General features: G+C 39.5%; 2 protein-coding genes and 1 pseudogene across 9 annotated transcripts in view; 1 reads left to right on the top strand and 2 right to left on the bottom strand.

Moving 5' to 3' along the window:
• Positions 1 to 16,840, top strand: part of DLG1 (discs large MAGUK scaffold protein 1) — a 319,299-nt gene that overhangs the window by 244,977 nt on the left and 57,482 nt on the right. For all 8 annotated transcript variants that reach the window (XM_045185871.2, XM_024577978.3, XM_024577976.3 and 5 more), the window contains one exon: positions 9,778 to 9,892. In XM_045185871.2, coding sequence (XP_045041806.1) covers positions 9,778 to 9,892 — 115 coding nt within the window. The remainder of the gene's footprint in view (positions 1 to 9,777; positions 9,893 to 16,840) is intronic.
• Positions 2,203 to 3,019, bottom strand: LOC112320515 (large ribosomal subunit protein eL32-like). Its single transcript, XM_045185873.2, has one exon. The coding sequence runs from the start codon at positions 2,755 to 2,757 to the stop codon at positions 2,350 to 2,352; it is 408 nt and encodes a 135-aa protein (XP_045041808.1). The 5' UTR covers positions 2,758 to 3,019; the 3' UTR covers positions 2,203 to 2,349.
• LOC112320720 (U6 spliceosomal RNA) lies at positions 10,078 to 10,175 on the bottom strand (annotated as a pseudogene).

The following is a 16,840-nucleotide window of genomic DNA, read 5'->3' as shown; positions in this document are numbered from 1 at the left end:
CCAGCATTCCACCCCCCTCGTAGTTCATGTTCATGGGTTGTACATATAAGTTTTTTGACTTCTCTGTTTCCTGTAACATTCTTAACCTGTCCCCATCTATTTTATGCCTATGAATTATGCTTCTTATTCCCTGTACCTTCTCCCCCCATTCTTCCCCTCCCCACCTCCACTGAAAGTGGAAAACGCTCCATGTGATGTCCATCTCTCTAATTCTGTTCAGTTCTAGTTTGCTTACTATTTGTTTTCGTTGTTGAGGGGGTTTTTTAGGTTCAGTTGTGGATAGTTGTGAGTTTGTTGTCATTTTACTGTTCATAGTTTTTGATCTTCTTCGATTTCTTAGATAAGTCCCTTTAACATTTCATATAATAAGGGCTTAGTGATGATGAACTCCTTTAACTTGACCTTATCTGGGAAGCACTTTATCTGCGCTTCTATTCTAAGTGATAGCTTTGCTGGATAGAGGTATCTTGGATGTAGGTCCTTGCCTTTCATGACTTTGAATACGTCTTTCCAGCCCCTTCTTGCCTGCAAGGTTTCTTTTGAGAAATCAGCTAACAGTCTTATGAGCACTCCTTTGTAGGTAACTCTCTCCTTTCCTCCTGCTGCTTTTAAGATTCTCTCTATCTTTAAACCTGGGTAACTTGATCATGTGCCTTGGTATGTTCCTCTTTGGGTCCAACTTCTTTGGGACTCTCTGGGCTTCCTGAACTTCCTACAAGTCTATTTCCTTCACCAGATTGGGGAAGTTTTCCTTCATTATTTGTTCAAATAAGTTTTCAATTTCTTGCTGTTCTTCTCCTTCTGGTACCCCTATAATTCAGATATTGGAATGTTTAAAGTTGTCCTGGAGGTTCCTAAGCCTCTCTTCCTTTTTTTTTTTTTTTAGTTCTTGTTTCTTCATTCTGTCCTATTTGGATATTTATTTCTTCCTTTTGGTCAAAATCATTGATTTTAGTCCTAGTTTCCTTCCTATCACTGTTGGTTCCCTGAATATTTTGCTTTATTTCACTTTCGGTAGCCTTCATTTTTTCTTTCATTTTGCAACCAAACTCAATCAGTTCTGTGGCCATCTTGATTACCAGTGTTTTGAATTCCATATCAGATAGGTTGGCTATCTCCTCATCACTTAGCTCTTTCTCTGGAGTTTTGCTCTGTTCTTTCATTTGGTCCATATTTCTTCGTCTTGGTGCACCTGTTAAGTTGTAAGGGGGCAGTGCCTTAGGTATTCAGTGGGGTCTTAGGTATTTGCCAGGGCAGGGTAACCCTCTTTGCTGCGTTGTGGCACTGTCTGTGGGGGAGAGGTCAGAGAGGGAACAATGCAGCTCACTTGCTGGGCTCTAGCCCCACTTTCCAACAAACTCGTGTGAGACTGGGAGGTTCTCCCACCATGGCAACCCCTGCCGTAGTCCACAGTCAGCCCTGAGCCTCAGTTTCCTGTTCAGCCATTCCTGCCCACATGGTCTGCCACCCCAAGTTCTCTCTGTCTGCCCATCTCCCTCCTGCCGGTCTGGTTGGTGTGGTTAACCATTTCTTTAATTCCTTAGTTGTCAGAGTTCCATGCAGTTTGATTATCTGGCACTTCTGGTTGTTTTTTGTTTTTAGATTGGTTGTTATCCTCCTGGTTGTGCGAGGAAGCAAAGGGTTTCTGTCTACACCTCCATCTTGGCTGGAACCCTGATTTTTTTTAATGTATTGCTGAATTAAGTTTGCTAATACTTGGAGGATTTTTGCGTCTATGTTCATCAGGGATGTTGGCCTATAATTTTCTTGTTTTGTAATGTCTTTGTCTGGTTTGGAATTAGGATAATGCTTGCCTCATCAAATGAGCTTAGGAGTCTTCCCTCCTCTTATTTTTTTGGAATAGTTGAGAGGGAGAGGTATTAGTTCTTCTTTGAATGTTTGGTAAAATTCACCTGTGAGCCATCTGGTTCAGCACTTTAGTAGGGAGTCTTTTGATTGCTGATTTTGTATTATTGGTCATAACTGGTCTGTTGAGACAGATTTTCTGTTGCTTGATTCAGTCTTGGAAGATTGTACGTTTTTAAGAATTTATCCATTTCTTTCAGGTCGTTCAATTTATTGGCATATAATTCTTTGTAGTATTTTCTTGGTAGAATTTTATGGAGTTTTTTTTAATCCTCACGTGAGGATGTGTTTATTGATTTTAGAGAAAGAGAGAGAGATGTGAGAGAGAAACATCAATCAGTTGCCTTCCATATGGGCCCCATCCTGGGAGTGAACCTGCACTCTTTTGATGTTCAATGACTTCGCTCTTAACTAACTGAGCCATTCATCCAGTGCAGAATTTTATGGTTTTATTAACACAAATAAAATGTGTACACAATCTGTCTATTCATTTCCTTCACTGCACTGCCTGGTATTGGGATTGTTGACTCTGGTGGCCAGCTGGTCTGCTCTTCCTACAGTAGCTTTTTGGTTCTTTGAGGAGACATTGTGAGCAGTCTCAGCACAGTAAGATTTGGTGTACATCAGCCGCACTTCAAGCTCCTTGATGTTGTGGACCAGGAACTTCCGAAAGCCACAGGGCAGCATGTGTTTTGTTTTCTTGTTGCTCCTATAACCAGTGTTGGGCATGATGATCTGGCCCTTTAATCTTCTGCATACCCTGTTGTCATTGCCTCTGGGTTTCCACCAATTCTGCCTAATTTTGACATACCAATATGACTGGTGCCAGGTGGACTTCTTATTCCTCTTTTTGACAATCTTGAGTTTCATGAGGGGTCTGAGGGTAGCCATGGTGCTGAGTAGGAGATAGCTGTCCCCTCTGTAGGCAGCACCAAGAAAAAGAGAGGAAGGTCTGTAATGTTTTCTTATAATTCTTCTTTATTTCTGTGGTATCAGTTGTTACTTCTCTTTTATTTCTGATTTTATTTATTTGGGTCCTCTCTTTCTTGATGAGTCTGATTAAAGATTTATCAACTTTTTTTTTCTTTTCCAAGAATCAGCTCTTGGTTTTATTGATCTTTTGTGGGGGTTTTTTGGGGGGGGTTAGATTCTATTTTATTTATCTCTGCTCTGATCTTTATTATTTTCTTCCTTCTACTCACTTTGGGCTTTGTCTGTTCTCTTTCTAGTTTTTCTAGGCATAAGGTTAGGTTGTTCATTTGAGATTTTTCTTATTTTTTGAGGTAGTCCTGTATTGATACGAATTTTTCTTTACAACTGCTTTTGCAGTGTCCTATCGATTTGGGGCTATTTTGTTTTCATTTTCATTTGTCTCAAGCTGTCTTTTGACTTCTTCCTTGATCTTACTGTTAACCCATTCATTGTTTAGTAACAGGTTATTTAGCCTCCATGTGTTTGTGTGTTTTTCAGGTTTTGTTCCCTGTAACTGATTTTTAGTTTCATACTATTGTGATCAGGGAAGATGATTGATATGATTTCAGCCTTCTTTAATTTATTGAGACTTGCTTTATGGCTTAATATGTGGTTTATCCTGGAAAATGTTTCATGTGCACTTGAAAAGAATGGATATTCTTCTGCTTTTGGGTGAAAAATTCTAAAAAATATCAATTAACTTCATTTGGTTTAATGTGTCATTTAATGCCACTGTTTCCTCATTGATTTTATCTGGAAGATCCATCCAGTGATATCAACAGAGTGTTCAAGACCCCTATTACAGCTGCATTAATGTCAATCTCTCCCTTTATGTCCATCAATATTTGCTTTATATATTAATACGTGCTCCTGTGTTGGGAGTAGTGTAAATGTTCACAAGAGTTATATCCACTTGTTGGATTGATCCCTTTATCATTATGTAATGTCCTCCTTTGTCTCTTACTATGGCCTTTGTTTTAAAGTCTGTTTTGCCTGATGTAAGCACTGCTACCCCAGCTTTTTTTTAATTTCCATTTCCATGAAGTACATTTTTTCATCCTCTTACATGTCTTTTATCTCCGTTATGTGTCTTTCAATCTGAAATAGGTATCTTAAAGTGACTATTAATAGGTGTGTAGTTATTGCCATTTTATTATTTTTATTTGTGTTCCATTTTTTCTTCTTTTTCTTCTTAAGGGAGTCCATTTAACATTTCCTCTTATACTGGTTGGGTGGTAATGAGCTCCTTTAGCTTTTTCTTGTCTGGGAAGCTCTTTATCTCCTTGCATTTTAAATGAAAGCCTTCCTTTAAGGTCCTTGCTATTCATTTTCATCATTTTGAATATTTCATGCCAATCTTTTCTGCCCTGAAAAGTTTCTTTTGAGAAATCATCTGATAGTGTTATGGGAGCTCCCTTGCAGTTAACTAACTGCTTTTCTCTTGCTGCTTTTTTCTTTTTTAACATATTGTCTAATTTTTTAAATATATTTTATGATTATGCTACTACAGTTGTCCTATTTTCCCCCCTTCACTCCCCTCTGTCCTGCACACCCCCTCCCACCCACACTCCCCCCTTTTATTTTATGTCCATGGGTCATACATATAAGTTCTTTGGCTTCTACATTTCCTATACTATTCTTACCTTCCCCCTGTCTATTTTCGACCTACCATTTATGCTACCAATTCTCTGTACCTTTCCCCCACCTCTGTTCCCCTCCCACTCCCCTGCTGATAACCCTCCATGTGATCTCCATTTCTGTGGTTCTGTTCCTGTTCTAGTTGTTTGCTTAGTTTGCTTTTGTTTTGTTTTAGATGTGGTTGTTAATAACTGTGAGTTTGCTGTCATTTTACTGTTCATATTTTTTATCTCCTTTTTCTGAGATAAATCCCTTTAACATTTCATATAAGGCTTGGTGATGATGAACTCCTTGAACTTGACCTTATCTGAGAAGCACTTTATCTTCCCTTCCATTCTAAATGATAGCTTTGCTGAATACAGTAATCTTGGATGTAGGTCCTTACCTTTCATGACTTAGAATACTTCTTGCCAGCCCCCTCTTGCCTGTAAGGTCTCTCTTGAGAAATCAGCTGACAGTCTTATGACAACTCCTTTGTAGGTAACTGTTTCCTTTTCTCTTGCTGCTTCTAAGATTCTCTCCTTTTGTTTCATCTTGGGGAATGTAATTATGACGTGCCTTGGTGTGTTCCTCTTTGGGACCAGCTTCTTTGGGACTCTCTGAGCTTCCTAGACTTCCTGGAGGTCTATTTCCTTCACCACATTGGGGAAATTCTCCTTCATTATTTGTTCAAATAAGTGTTCAGTTTTTTGTTCTTCCTCTTCTCCTTCTGGCACCCCTGTAATTCGGATGTTGGAATGTTTAAAGATGTCCTGGAGGTTCCTAAGCCTCTCCTCATTTTTTTGAATGTTTGTTTCTTCATTCTTTTCTAGTTGGATGTTTCTTTCTTCCTTCTGGTCCACACCTTTGATTTGAGTTCCAGTTTCCTTCCCATCACTATTGGATCCCTGTACATTTTCCTTTGCTTCACTTAGTATAGCCTTCATTTTTTCATCTAATTCATGACCAAATTCAACCAATTCTGTGAGCTTCCTGACTACCAGTGTTTTGCACTGTGCATCTGATAGGTTGGCTACCTCTTCCTTGCTTAGTTGTATTTTTCCTGGAGCTTTGATCTGTTCTTTCATTTGTGCCATTTTTTTTTACATAACACGTCTTGGCACACGTGTTATGTAAAGGGGCAGGGCCTTAGGTGTTCACCAGGGTGGGGTAACGCTCATAGCTGTGCTGTGGTGCTGTCTGTGGGGGAGGGGTCCAAGAGGGAGCAGTGGTGCTTGCTCTGCTCTCTGCGGGTTTTCAGTCACTCCCTCTGCTACCCACAATCAAATTGGGCCCATCTGGTGCTGATTTCTGAGTGGGTGGGTTTGTGTATGTTCTATGCCCCTATGGGTCTCTCCAATGAACTCTACTGTGAGGCTGGAAGTTCCTCCCACTGCCACCTCAACCCCCACAGGTGTTTTCAGTCAGTGGTATGAGGCTTTATTTCCCCACACTGGAACTCAGGGTTGCATGGTCTGTTGCAGGGTCTACCAGCTGCTGCCTCTCTGGCACCTGCAGCTTTGCCATCCATGCTCCACAATCTGCCACCTCGCTGGGTCTGCCAGCCACTGCCTTGTGGCATGTGCTCTCTGCCCGGATGCCCATCTCCGCCTCTCCTACTGGTCTGGATGAATGTTTCTTTTTTATCTCCTTGGTTGTCGGACTTCCATACAGTTCGATTTTCTGTCAGTTATGGTTGTTTTTTGTTTTTAAATTGTTGTCCTTCTTTTGGTTTGTGCAAGGAGGCACAGTGTGTCTACCTATGCCTCCATCTTGACCGGAAGTCTCTCTTGCTGCTTTTAAGATTCTCTCTTTGTCTCTAACCTTTAGTGTTTTATTATGTGTCTTGGTGTATGCCTCTTTGGGTTCATCTTGTTTGGGACTCTCTGCACTTCTTGGACTTTTATGTCTTTTCCATTCCCAAGTTAGGGAACTTTTCAGGCATTTCCTTAAATAGGTTCTTAATCACTTGCTGTCTCTCTTCTCCTTCTGATACTTCTCTGATATGAATGTTGTTATGCTTTCTGTTGCCCCAAAGGGCCCTTAAGTTATCTTCATTTTTTCCTTCTTCTTCTTTTTTTTTTTTAATTTTTGCTATTGTGATTGGGTGTTTTCTACTAGACAAGGGTGTTTTCCCTTGTCTACCAAATTGCTGATTTGACCCTCTGGTTCATCTAATCTGTTGATTCCTTCATTTCTTCATTGCTGACTGCTTTTTTATGATTTTTATGTCCTTTTTTATGCTTACCACCACTCTGTTGAACTTCTCACTGAATTTATTTGTTCTTCCCCTAAGGTTCTTCAGCATTCTTATAACCAGTGTTTTGAACTCTGTATCTAGTAGAATGCTTCTCTCCATTTCATTTAGTTTTTTTTTTTTTTCTGACTGTTTCTCCTGTTCTTTTATTGGTGACATGTTTCTTTGTCTCTTTATTTTAGCTGCCCTTCTGTGTTTTTTTCTATGTATTAGGTGGATAAACAACATCTCCCAGTCTTGGCAGGGTGACCTTATGTAGTAGGATATATCCTGTGAGGCCCAGTCACACTCTCCCTGATCACATGAGCCAGTGCTTAGAAGTGTCTCTTTTGTGGGTTATGTGTACCCTCCTGTTGTAGTTGAGCCTTGATTGCTGTTGACATGTCAGTGGGTAGAATTAAACCTCAGGCTAGCTGGCTGTGAGGATTGGCCATGACCACAGTGTATAAGCTGCTGTGTGGGGGCTGACCCCATGGAGCAGGATTTGCCCCAACAGGTTCTAGTGCCCACTGAGACCTCCTTTTCAGTATGCTACTTTTGGAGCTAATGGCATGGTGCTGTGTTGTGTCCTGATGCTAGCCAATAGGTGTGTTGGTTCTGAGGCCTCTTGGGAGGGACTCAGTTGCATGTCAATGTCAGATACTGCCTGTGATTGACCCAGGGCTACCTGTTAGGAGCTGCAAAGTAATCCGCAACTGGTAGATGCCTGTGCTGGGCCTTGATGCTCATAGGCAAGTGGTATTCACCAGGTTAAAACATACTCAGATTTAGCACTAGTTCTGGGCCCGAGGCCACTCAGCAAAAGTCTAAGGGTACACTGAGGCCAGCTGCCACCCACCTGTGGCCTGCAGACCTTTGTGGTAGGGTAGGGTCTCAGGTAGTCAGGGTGGAACTAATAGAGTTCACCAGGCTAATGCAGATTCAGATTTGGCTATGTGGTGGACAGGCTGAACACAGGTACAATGGCAGGAGTCCCTTCAGCTCTCACCCAGAAGTCATACAACTCAGTTTCTCCAGTTTGTCTCTGGTATAATCCCCCACCCCCACAAGCTGCAATTCCTTCGCCAGAGCCCAGGGTGAGTGCATGCAAGCAAGTGTTTGTGCACTAGCCCTTTAAGAGGATGCCAGGATTCTCAGCACCATTCCGTCTCATCTGGATAGATGGAATCACCACCTGATTTTCATAGATAGGTATTATGTGGACTCCTCTTCCTGGCACTGGTGTTCTGGGCTGGGGAACCCAGCATGGGGCTGAGACCCCCTCACTCCTCAAGTAGAACCTGTGCAGCTAAGATATCCCTCCAGGTTCTCAAGCACTCATGTGTGGTCGGGACCAGCCTGTTTCATTTCTCTACCCCTCCTACCAGTCTCCACTGGTTTCTTTATAATCCTTAGTTGTAGGACTTCTGTTCAACTAGTCTTCAAATGATTATCCAGGTTAATTGTTTTATAACTTAGTTGTAATTTTGATGTGGTCATATGAGGTGGTGAGTGCAGTGTCCATCTACTCTACCATCTTGACCAGAACCTCCACAAAAATGGCTTTTTCCTATCTTGATTTTATGTCCTCCGAGAAAACCAAGCAGTCATATGAAACAGCTACGTGGAGATGTTCCATCCAATAGCAATAGATGAGGTTCCAGGTGACAACCAACATTAACATGTAGGCTTCCCAATTGACTATACCAGTATGTGAGAAGAGAGAGGAGGGGAAAAAACCTACAGTAAAATTGAAAGAAATCTACAAAAGAGATAGTGACGGGGGAGCTCTGTCCACAGAACTCCCCCAGTCGTCGCAGATGAGAAATAAAAATGCCCAGTGTGTGATTTGCTTGGGGAGGAAAGGTGACCAGTCCGTCAAAGGAGAAAGGTCCTGAATACTTTCTTCCCTGCATTTTTATTGAGTTCAGCTCACACAGAGATACATAGTATGCACAAAAAGCTCATCAACCAGTGGTGCTCGAAATGCTACTGACATCATTTACAGATAATAGCTGAAGAAACACAGGGATTGTCTCTGGTCAGGGTTGTCTTTTGCTCAAGTGTCTGTTTCATAGCAACAGGGCAGAGCAGGTCTCAAAGGAAACAATGTAGATTCTTTCTCTGGCCAGATTGGCCCCTAGAGCCCTCTGATCCAGTACAAGGTCTTTGTTATAGTTCCCAGGCTGAGTCAGGCTGGGAGAGCAAATCAGCCAAGAGACTAAGAGACTTTTCCAAAAAGACTGAGGACTCAGGCTATGACAAAGCCAAGGGGTGAGGGACTTTCTGCCCCTTCTCTGAAGACCCCTAAGTCCTTCCCTGATTGGCCCATCGCACCAGTGCCTGTCATAGGTTGTTCCTCCTCCTATGAGGGATCTTACCCATCATTGGCTAACCTGCCATTGGCCCTGGGCAAGCAGGGGGAAGTGAGGGAGGCAGGAGCTGTACTCCTGCCAGGAGGAAATATTCTGTCTCCTTAATGGTTCATGGGACAAAAAGCTACAGTCCCTGAAACCAGGTGGGATGGCTACCAACAAGATAGGAACCTTTAAGTTAAAAATAAACTGTTTCTCATTTATTGCCAGATGGCAAAAATTATCCAAGGGAAAATATTAAAAGGCTTCTGTCATATTTAAAAAAAAAATTTCTACATCAGATTGCTTTTGTATCTTATTTTGGCATTTTGAAAACTTATAAGACAAGTTGAAATAAATTTGATTGCATTTATCAGTTTTTAAGGCACATTTTTCCATATTGTTGACCCAGCCCAAGTATTACACAGTAATGTAAAGGTTCATACTGGTATATGATGCATGGGAATTGTCTTTTAATTGATTAAATGAAGTATGAACTTTAAAATAGCATATGAGAAAATACTAATTCAGCCAATATTACTTTATGGCACATTTAGAACATTATTTAGTTTTTTATATATACATATTGGTCAAATTGTTGTACAGATTATTCTCTTAAGGTTCTAACCACTTTTAGTCAATTATAGGGCAGGTTACATGTTGAATATTTTATCTTATAGTAACTTTTTTATAATATAAAATTTAAATTTATTTCTCTTTTTCTTTTATCAGAATACAGTCGTTTTGAAGCAAAAATACATGATTTACGGGAGCAGATGATGAATAGTAGCATTAGTTCAGGCTCAGGTTCTCTTCGAACTAGCCAGAAGCGATCCCTGTATGTAAGGTAAATTTCTCCACTTCAAATTATGTCAAGTCTTAATTATTTATGCAATTATGGCAAGTATTAATATTTGTGCATGATTTCTTTCAAGTTTTTCACTGAGTTTCACTATAGAAAAAGAAGTTAAAAAAAAAAAAAAAGAAGTTGCAAACCAAGGAAATGTTTTTTTATGATTGATTTTTTTTTTTTTTAATATGGAACGCTTCACGAATTTGCGTGTCATCCTTGCACAGGGGCCATGCTAATCTTCTCTGTATATGATTGATTTTCTGACAGTGTGTCTTTCCAGAGTTGGAATATTATTATAATTTGATTAACGAAAATTATATAACTCCTTGAATAATACAGTAAAGAAATACAAAATATAGGCCAGAAAATTTTTAAGTTGATTTTTTACTTAATCAGTATTGTAGTTTAATATAGCATATCATCCAACATTAATATTTACCTGTATTCTTTTTTTTTAAGATTTTATTTATTTACTTTTAGACAGGAAGGGAGAGAAAAAGAGAGGGAAGAAATATCAATGTGTGCCTCTCTCACATACCCCCTACTGGGGACCTGGCCCATAACCCAGACATGTGCCCTGACTGGGGATCAAACCGGCGACCCTTTGGTTCACAGGCCAGCCGTCAGTCCACTGGGCCACACCAGCCAGGGCTACCTGTATGCTTCCATAATAAAATATTCTCCATTTGTTTAACATTTAATTACCTCAAAAGTTTTCACTATAGCAACGAGGACATATATATAAGTAATGCCTTAAAATGCAAATAGGCTCAGCAAAGGGTAAAGTTTCAGGAAATTTCTATGTGCATTTTTGAAACACTTGGGAGAAGACATGTTATTTTTCTATAAAATGAAAGATTAATGTGACAGTATAAATCTAATATTACATAGATATCATTAGTATATATTGAGTTTCTTTTCATTTGGCTAATAAAACAATACAGATATCCTATTTATTTGTATTTTGTATACTTTTTTTAGTAGAGCGTTTATATGTACTTTATTATACTATTATTTTAAATTTAGTTGATTACCATAAGTAATTTGTATTATTCATAATTAGTCTTCCATTCCTTTTGATTCTTTTGGGGAACCTATTGCTGATATTTTATTCTTCTGGTGAGAGATGATACATGTTACATGAAATAGACATTTGTCCCATATATGTTTCTGTATGTATAAATATGTGTACACACGCATGTACTCTGTACATGTTCTACAATACATAATAAGTGGAAACTTATCTCTTTCTTCTCTTGTTCTGTTTCTACTACCCTTTTTATTCCCTCTACCCTACTAATGATCTGGGAATCCTATATGTATCAATTTTTTCTCTCCTTCCACTAATTCTTGCAGTATGTATGAAACTGTTCTGGTCCAAAGTTGTTATAAGCATTTTGTGTATAGATATCTGCAGAATATGGAAAAATATAAATTTGTGCTTATACTCTCCTTTTTTCTTGCTTATCTATAATTTCTAAGTTTAGTGTAATTAATAGATGTTACCTTTAATATCTGATTTATTAAAAACACTTGGCAATCAAACATTAGGTTATATTTAGGTGCATTTAATGAGTCATCTTCATTGTTTATTCTTAATTTTTATGTTTTAGAAAATACTTTATAAGTTGTGTATTATCAAAAGTCTTATAGCCCTGGCTGGTGTAGCTCGGTGGATTGAGTGCTGGCCTGCAAACCAAAGGGTCGGATTCCCAGTCTAGGGCACATGCCTGGGTTGTGAGCCAGGTCCCCTGTAGGGGGTGCACAAGAGACAACCACACATTGATGTTTCTCTCCCTCTCCTTCTCCCTCCCTTCCCCTCTCTAAAAATGAGTAAGTGAAATCTTTTTAAAAAATAAGACTATAATGAAAGTTTTATTTGGGGTGACTCCCAAACTTTTATTTCCTAGAAACAGTCATCCTCCACTTTCCTAACAAACTCCTTTGCCTTTACCTCCAAATTTTTATTGTTTTAGTTACATCTTATTGATTGTGCTGTCATAGTTATCAAAACTTTTCTTCCTTTCCCCCATCTACCCAGCACCCCCCACCCCTCACCCCCCAGGCAATCTTTACAGCTTTGTTCATGTCCATTTGTCATGCATATAAGTTCTTTGGCTCATCCATTTCCTATACTGTACTTTACATCCCCATGGCTATTCTGTGTCTACCTATTTGTACTTCTTTATCCCCTCACCTCTTCATTCATACTCCCACACCTCCCTCCCATCTAGTTACCATCAAAAACTCTCCATATCCATGATTCTCTGTTTTTCTTGTTTGCTTGGTTTGTTTTTTGGAATCAATTGTTGACAGATACGCACATACTGTCATTTTATTGTTCGTGGTTTGGATCTCCTTTTTATTAAATGAGTCCCTTTAACATTTCATATAATAATAGTTCGGTGATGATGAACTCCTTTAGTTTTTTCTTGCCTGCAAAGCTCTTTATCTACCCTTCAATTCTAGATGATAGCTTTGGTGGGTACCTATTTTGGCTGTAGGTCCCTGCTTTTCATGTCTTTGAATATTTCTTGCCAGTCCATTCCAGCCTGCAAAGTTTCTTTTGAGAAATCACCTGACCCTCTTACAGGAATTCCCCTGTAGATAGCTAATGGCTTTTTTCTTGCTGCTTTTAAGAATCTCTGTATCTTTAAACTATGGCATTTGAATTACGATGTGTCTTGGAGCGGGCCTCTTTGCAGCCATCTTGTTTGGGACTCTCTTTGCTTCCTGGATTTCCATGTCTATTTCCTTCACTAAATTAAGGAAGTTTTCTTTCATTAATATTTCAAATAGATTTCCAATTTCTTGCTCTTTCTCTTCTCCTTCTGGCACCCCTATAATGCTAATGTTGGACCTCTTGAAGTTGTCCTGGAGGCTGCTTATACTATTCTCATTTTTTTTTATTCTTTTTTTTTCTTGTTGTTCTGATTGGATTTTTTTGTTGTTTGGTTTGGTTTTGCTTTGCTTTGCTTTGCTTTCTTACATTCCAAATCACTGATTTGATTCTCAACTTCATCCACCTTACTTTTGTTTCCCTGTAAATTGTTCTTTATTTTCATTAGTGTATCCTTTGTTTCTGACTGGATCTGTTTTATACTGTTGAGGTCCTCACTGAGTTCCTTGAACATCCTTATAACCATTGTTTTGAACTCTGCATCTGAGAGTTTATCTCTATTTCGTTTAGTTCTTTTGGGGGAGCTTTGATCCTTTCTTTCATTTGGGCCATGTTTCTTTGTCTGCTGGTCTTGGCAGCCTCTCTGTATTTGTTTCTATGTGTTAGGTAGAGCTGCTTTGACTCCCTGTCTTGATAGCATGGCCTAATGTAGTAGGTGTCCTATAGGATCCAGTGGCACAGCCTCCCCTCTTACCCAAGCTGGGTAATAGAGGTGTGCCCTTTTTGTGGGCTGAGTACATCCTCCTCTTGTAGTTGAGCCTTGATTGCTGTTGGCAGGTCAATGGGAGGGATTTACCCAGGCCAGTCAGCTGCAAGGAGTGGCTATGACCACTGGCTACCAACCTCCTCCACCCTCTGTCGAGAACCAGCTGTGCAGGGGCAGGCTGGTGGTGCTCTGATATGTTCTCTAGCTGTCCACTGGGTTCACTGGCTCTGGGTTTTCCCAGGTGGTACAGGCCAAGATCAGCCCCCACCTGTGTTTTGCCTAGGGCCATCCTGCCTGAGCTAAAAAGCAATCTGAGATGGCTGCTACTTGTGCTCAGCTTGGAGATTTCCTGGGTGAAACCAAGCTGTGAATAATAGGCTGGTTGCTCCTAGTGTCAGGCCTGGGGCCACTTAGCAAGAGACACAGGGGCTGGGTCTCACTGAGGCCAGCTTGTTTGAGAGAATTTAAAAGTTGTGAAGCATGAGCTAAGATGACCAGCCGTTCATATGGAAAAGCAGCTTGAGTGGGCCAGAGTGTTTGGGAATCTCTAGAGTAGGGCAAACAGTGTTAGCCAGCTTGATGGTGTCTTGGATATGGCTCTGTGAGGGGATAGCACAGAAAAGGGACATTGACCTCTGCCTGCCTTTCTGTCTGGGAGAACACCATCCCCTAACTCTCCCCTAGATGCCAGACACTTCAGTCTCTCCCTGTATACCACTGGTGCCTTTCAAGCTGCTACCCCAGTGCTAAAGAACAAAGGGAGTAAGTTTGAGTAGGTGAGTCTATGTGTGGGTTAGTTCTTTAAAAGGTACTGCTTGGGGCTCCAGAAGTTTCTTCCAGTGACTCAATCCCTGCTGGATTTTGCCACCAGAAGTTGTGGGGACTTATCTTCCTGTCACTGGAACCCTGGACTGGGGGGCCTGGTGTGGGGCTGGGACTTCTCTTCCCTGAGCTATCCCTCCCAAATTATGTGAGACCAGCCTGTTCTGTGTTTCCGCTACTCCTACCAGTCTCGATGGATGTGGCTTCTTTAATTCCATAGTCAGATTTTCATTCAACTCAATTTCTGACAGTTCTGAGTGATGGTTGTTCTATAGTTTAGTTGTAATTTTGATGTGGTTGTATAAGGAGGCCAAATGTGTTTACTTATACCACCATCTTGACCAGAAGTTTACCTCCAGATTTTTAAATAAAGTGCATATGCTGCTGTTTCTAATTTACAAACTTTGGACAGCATAGACTTAACTGCCTTGGTAAATGAGAACTTCCTCTCTCACACCAAACCACTCTTTCTGCCTCTTTTCCTATTACTCAAACATAATCATGTCACTGTTAATAAAGTTAAGAGCATTTAGAGTTATGTGACTATGTAATATCTGTCATTACATGGTCAAGCAGTATATTATTACCACACTTCTTTTCTTCTGCAACCCTTCATTTTTCCTGAACTTAATAGTTGTTTCACTTATATTTCCTAATATTCCCTCTACTTATTACTATTTTCCTTTGTCTTCCAGTAACTTCTTCAGAGTTTTTCACATTAATCATATGGCACACATATGGTCTTATCAGTTCATTTTTTTCCATCGCTCTGTTCCAACCTGCACTGATTGCTCTATAGACTTGCTGTATAACTTTCACATGGGACTTTCCTTTGCCATGGTCCTGTTCCCTGTGGCTCCATACTATGTCAGTGTCTTTCCACATTTTCTGCTTTCTCAATTTATTTTTATTTGCCAGAGCACATCCTCCCATAAATCCCTGAGGAAAAGGTGTAGGAGGTACTTTTTGTATCTCAACATGTCTGAAAATGTCTTATTTTGCCTTCTCCTTGATAGAGAATTTGGGGAGTGTGGGAGGTTATGATATCCTATTTATTTTCCAGGAGCCCATTCTTGTTATTTGATTGTTTCTTTTGTCATCTTTTATTTGTGAACATAATATGTTGTGATGTTTCTCTAATGTTTTCTTCAGCTTCTTGAATTCTCGGCTTTCTCTGTATTCTTTTTCTAGTTTGCTTGTTTTCTCTTTTATTTCTTTTTAATATGAGGCTTTCTTTGAATTTTTAGTGCTCCTTGTTTTCTATTCTTATGAATAGAAAATTAAGCTAGTGGATTTAATTGGAAGATTATTGACTTTTTCATTGCCCTCTCCTTCCCCATGTCATTCTTTTCTTCAGGGTCATTAAATATCTCTAGAGATGAATTCTTAATCTCTTGCCTAGAGTATAAACCAAGTTGCTAGATTTCAGTTTTCAGTGTGCAGATTTCTTACTAATCCTGCCATTTCAGCCCAGCACCTTCCACCTTCCTACCACATTCCCAAAAATCGGTTTCTCTAGGAACTAAACCTCTGGTCTTCTATGGAACTGGGAACTGGGAAGAAAAAGGAGGGTATAAGTGCTATCTACAGTGTTACCACCAGTTCTTTTGTTTACACTATTGTAACGTCTCTGCCTACTAGATACTTTATACTTCTAATTCATAAGCATTTCTTGAGAATAAATATTATTTCAATATCACTCTCTTCAGACATTCCATTCACTCTCCTAGGTTTAGTTACCATCATCCCAAAACTTGTTAAACATTCTGTTCTCCTATTGTAGTTTCTCTTTTGTATTTGTCTCTCTTTTTTTTGTCACTTTTGTGAGGAAATAGATACATGTAACCAGTCTGCTGTGGTTAACCAGAAGTCTTATAGTTCTTTTTAATAAATGTATTTTTGAGTTCAAAAGTAAAAAATAAAAAATAAAGGTACAAAAGCAACATACAATATGATACCATTTATAAAGCTTCGAAACAAGTAAAACCATACATAATTATGTAGTTATTCACATACATGTGATAAAACCAAATCAAAAAAAGGGTAAGGGCCAAGGAACTAATAAACACTGTATTCAAAATGGTGGTTACCTTCTAATAATGCTTTACTCTTAATTAGTGGGAATCAGGATCAAGAGGGAAAAATACATTAGTGAACATGAGTTACTAATAAAGGTTTTGTGTATAATCTTTTGTTGTAGAGTAGATTAACAGGTGTTTATTACACTCTCATAATCAGTAGCTCACATAGTCCATGGGTTCCAGTTTCTGAATCAAATATATTAAAATCAAAGCATAAGTGCAAATTTGGGAATAGAGGTTGGGGATGATTTCTTTCCTCCATTGCTCATTAATAATATAGATATATTACTTTTGTAATGCAAAAGATTAATTTATGATAAGAAATATATTTCAGTGTAGTCCTGGCTGGTGTGTCTCAGTTGGTTGGGCATCATCCTGCAAACCAAAAAGAAAGATCACCGGTTCGAGTCCCAGTCAGCGCACATGCCTGGGTTGCAGGTTTGGTCCCAGTCAAGGTGCATATGGAAGGCAACGGATCTGTTTTTCTCTTCCCCTCTTTCTTTCTTCCTCCCCCTGTCTTAAAAAAAAACAAAGTTTCAATGTAGTATTTATTTTCCCATTTCTGCATGTCCTTTGGCATCTGTTCTACCTCTTAATATACTTTATTTCTGTTTTGTATTATATTTATTTGTGTCCTCATCATCTTTGTCATT

This window comes from Desmodus rotundus, chromosome 2, assembly GCF_022682495.2.
Source record: "Desmodus rotundus isolate HL8 chromosome 2, HLdesRot8A.1, whole genome shotgun sequence".
Lineage (NCBI taxonomy): Eukaryota > Metazoa > Chordata > Mammalia > Chiroptera > Phyllostomidae > Desmodus > Desmodus rotundus.
This window is presented reverse-complemented; position numbering and strand designations above follow the sequence as displayed.